The sequence below is a fragment of the Otolemur garnettii genome, unplaced genomic scaffold (genome assembly GCF_000181295.1).
Source record: "Otolemur garnettii isolate 467f Iridium unplaced genomic scaffold, OtoGar3 scaffold00019, whole genome shotgun sequence".
NCBI lineage: Eukaryota > Metazoa > Chordata > Mammalia > Primates > Galagidae > Otolemur > Otolemur garnettii.
In genome coordinates this window covers 12896493-12900213 of record NW_003852414.1, presented here as the reverse complement: position 1 = coordinate 12900213, position 3721 = coordinate 12896493, and the positions used below count along the sequence as shown (strand labels likewise).

General features: G+C 49.4%; 1 protein-coding gene across 1 annotated transcript in view; it reads right to left on the bottom strand.

Annotated features, from left to right (window-relative positions):
- The window catches only part of NEBL (nebulette), a 357606-nt gene extending 353891 nt beyond the window's left edge, over positions 1-3715 (bottom strand). The window contains exons 1-2 of the mRNA XM_012803295.1: positions 3631-3715; positions 2286-2380 (exon numbers count right to left, since the gene is read on the bottom strand). Coding sequence (XP_012658749.1) covers positions 2286-2380; positions 3631-3699 — 164 coding nt within the window. The 5' untranslated portion in view covers positions 3700-3715. The remainder of the gene's footprint in view (positions 1-2285; positions 2381-3630) is intronic.
- Between the last annotated feature and the right edge of the window lie 6 nt (positions 3716-3721).

Genomic DNA, 3721 nt, shown 5'->3' with positions numbered 1-3721 from the left:
AAAAAAAAAAAAAAAAATAAGACTCATACCTAAAAAACAAGACAGCAGCTAGTTCCTATTTATAAATATAGTAGAAACCCACCCTAGTTGGCCACCTCCCTACATTGACCACGTCCTTAAGTTGACCTAATTTTCACAGACCAGATGTGCGCCATGTGTACTCAATGGAAGTTCCTCACATTAACCACCTCTGTCTGCTGGTCAGTTTGTTACAGTCCCTTGGGTGGTCATCCAGAGATTCCCCTCAGCATAGCTAGGCACTAGTTCACGAGTAACTAGGGGTGCAGACCAGCTCTTCCTGACTCACCCAGGACTCACTGCAGAATTTCATATTCTTTTTCAGTTAGGTTGAACTTAAACTAAGCTAGAAACTCACCCACCTCAGAGTTTTCAAAGTAGGTTCATTCAGTTGTTGACACAAATGTTTTAAGTGGCCCAACATAATCAACAAAGCCACCGCAAGTTACACCTTTTTCTGTCCTTGTAGGTTTTGTTTCTCTCTCTCTCTCTCTCTCATTCTGTTCTTTACCTATCTGTTACTGTTACAACTGTCATTCTCTCCTCCTTTTCTTTCCCTCTCTTCTCTCTTTCCCTCCCAAACCCTCCAGACCTACAGGAGCACCCAAAGGCATTAAACTCCAGGCCCTGCAGTGGTAAAGAATCCTGAATTCTGATGTGGCTCATAAAGCCTGCCTACTGAAACAGGAAGAATGGTTCACTTTCCTCTAACCAAAGAACAATTACCCCGTTTATGGGTTGTAGGGGGCCCTTCCTTCTCCTTGGGGCTGCCTGCCTTTGATCTTAAACAGTCTTTTATAGCTTTCTGGAAGGGAAGCAAAAAAGCATGATACTGAAACCTCACTTTTACTTTACGTTGTCCCAATAAGAGGCATGGTCCTAGGAAGGTTGGAACATCATTAACTTTGGGGAAGGATCTGTAGACTTCCCTTATCCAAGGAAGTCTGTTCAGTGCCCTTATTTACTGATTTCTTGAAAAGCTTCTGATCAACCTATAAGCATTTAGCTAGGACCTAACGGAAACACAAATTTTAAAACATCTTCACCAAATGAATTTTGTGACCAGAGAGGTACGAGCATATTGACATTTGTCTATCAGAAATTTACTGTCTATGCGATACTATACTCCTAGGATGTGATGAGGCATGAATTAACCCCTGGCCCTCCATCGCCAGGGCAACTGAATGAACCTACTTCAAAAAAACTGAGGTGAGTGAATTTCTAGCAATATTTCCAGGCAAAAGGCCAGAGGACTTCAGAGGTCCTTTTGTTGCCCCTGGACCAGGCCAGCCCCACTAGGGAGCTGGAAAGAAGGCAGCTCAAATCCAGGACAGAGAGCTCCCAGGGTCACAGCAGTCTGGGGTGGGAAAATGCTTAAAGGAGTAGAGAAATATAGGCCCCAGGGCAGCAAGGCAGACAGCTGGAAGTACCAGCCCAATGTTGAACCACAAGTGGCTGGGGCTCAATGCCTCCGTATCTTTATCAAACTAGGGTAATATTAGTGCTCCCTAAGTTGCAGGGTCATTGTTAAAACTGAAAGAGTCAGTATGGATAAAGTACTTAGAACAGGGTGTGGCACATGATGAGCACTATATACATGCCCGCTAATTGGCATTATAGGCAAGAAGCCTGCCTACAAAAAAGCCTTCCAAAGAAAGCTCACCTTCTTCAATCCCCACCTACTATAGTACTAACCAGCCAGAAGTACCCAGACTGCCGCAGTAGGTCTACAAAAAAAGACCTGCCACTAACCAACCAGCCGATAACCCACCCCGAGTCTCCCTTCTTTAGTTCCCTGTTTAGGCCCCAGGATCTCTGCAGTGGTCACAGCTAAGACCAAGTGAGCAAGACTCTTTTCCCTAGCAACTAGCTTCAGATGTAACATTGCATGATAGCAACATCCTATGATTAAAATGGAAATTGACATAGGATTTAAAATGGAAATCTACCTGACATGCACTTCAGAGCCCACACATTCTCAGTGGGTACCTTCTGCAGCTGCTAAAAAATGTCCCTACCTCTGCAACGCCACGAACCTCAAAAACGAACCCAGCTGCAAACACAAATCACCCTACATGTTAGAAAGACATGAACACAGTGACCTTCCACAAAGTACATGGCCTCAGAGTCTGTGGCATAAACAGGTAATTGGCCACTGGCACACCTGGGTGACACAGTGAGTCAATTCTTGAGAACAGGCAGATCTTCTGGCTCCCATGCTCTGAGGCTGAGAGCCACACCTGGCAAAGCATGTTGACAATACTCACGCATTACAATAGGGCTTCTTTTCATAACCTTTGTAGTTACTCATGTTGAGAGCCATCTTGCAGACCTCACAGTGGAAACATCCTTTATGCCAATACTGAAAAAAATAAAATAAAATATTTAAAATTTCACTACAATGCCAGTCCTTGCCAAGACAGGTACAAAAGGAAGGCTTTTTAGTTCATCTCAGTCCAAGTGTTTGAAAACACTACAACGAAAAGACTGCAGGAAATGGTCGATGTGTTTACCTACTTCCAGTTAAGCAAATAAAGCAGGCAGCTATTAAAATTGAGTTTTAAATTAATTCTCACTACGACAAACAGACTCACTATAAAGGAACGACCAAGGCTCTGTCCATATAGCACTTCTGTGAGCAGAGAGAAAGGAATTCTGAGCTCAGCTAATGGAGAAAGGGGGCCCATGGAGTGGCTTTGTAAACCAAGGGTGTCCAGTTCAAAGCTCCTACGCGTTGGTTTGTAAGATCTCGGTAAACTGATGGGTTCACCAGAAGTCAGGCAACCTGCGGGGGTCGGGGGTCTGGAGGAAAGCTGTGTAAGTGTCTCCTTGGCTCCCCACCCCTGTCCAGCTTCCCCTCAACTGCACGGACTCCGACTCCGTCCGGGATGCCTGTCGAGATGACAACTTGCTCTAATGGAGCATTTGTATTGTCAAACGCAAATTTCACCCCGAGGCCACCAGCTGGTTTCAATTGTCAGTCGCTCGGGACCGGGATCGAGCCCGGATCTCTCTCCCAGGCGGTTCATCTCCATCCACGCCAGGGCAGGGCAGGTCTGGCCGGAGGGACCGGATGGATTAGGCACCCTGGGTCTGGCCCGCTGCGCTGAACCCGGGCTCTCCGGCGGGGATTATTCTTAGCAATGCGGCAGCGGCCGCCCCACGACATATTAATTACTATGTGCCTCTCCCCCTCCTCTCGGTCACCGGAGGCGCTGGGGAGAAGTGGGGAAGCGGGCGGATCTGGGGGCTGTGGGTGCAGGACGCGAGTGGAGGTGGGAGCGGGTGCGGCCCGTCAAAGTGCCCCCTAGGTACACAGCCTGGTCCCCCAGAGCCCTGTGGTGGCTCTGCCGCGCGCCCTCCGCAGCGGCTCCGCGGGAGCCGCGCAGCCCCGCACCCCGACAAAAGCCGTTGCCGATTCCAACACCGCGGTCGCCCAACGAGGTCTCTGACCCCACTGCGGGCGTCTTCGCTCGCGCTCCCTCCCCTGTGTCAAGACGCCCGAGCACCCAGACCCCCTCCTCTCCTTCCAGCCCAGGTGCCAAAACTTCTCGGAGCAGGTGCAGCCCGGCGGCCGGCAGGTCGGGGCTGGCCCGGCGCCCCCGCGCTCACCTTATCCAGACAGTTGACTTTCTCTGTGGGATACACGACTTTTCCGCAGCGGGCGCACTGGGGATTCATTGTGGCGGTTCCCGGGGGCGGC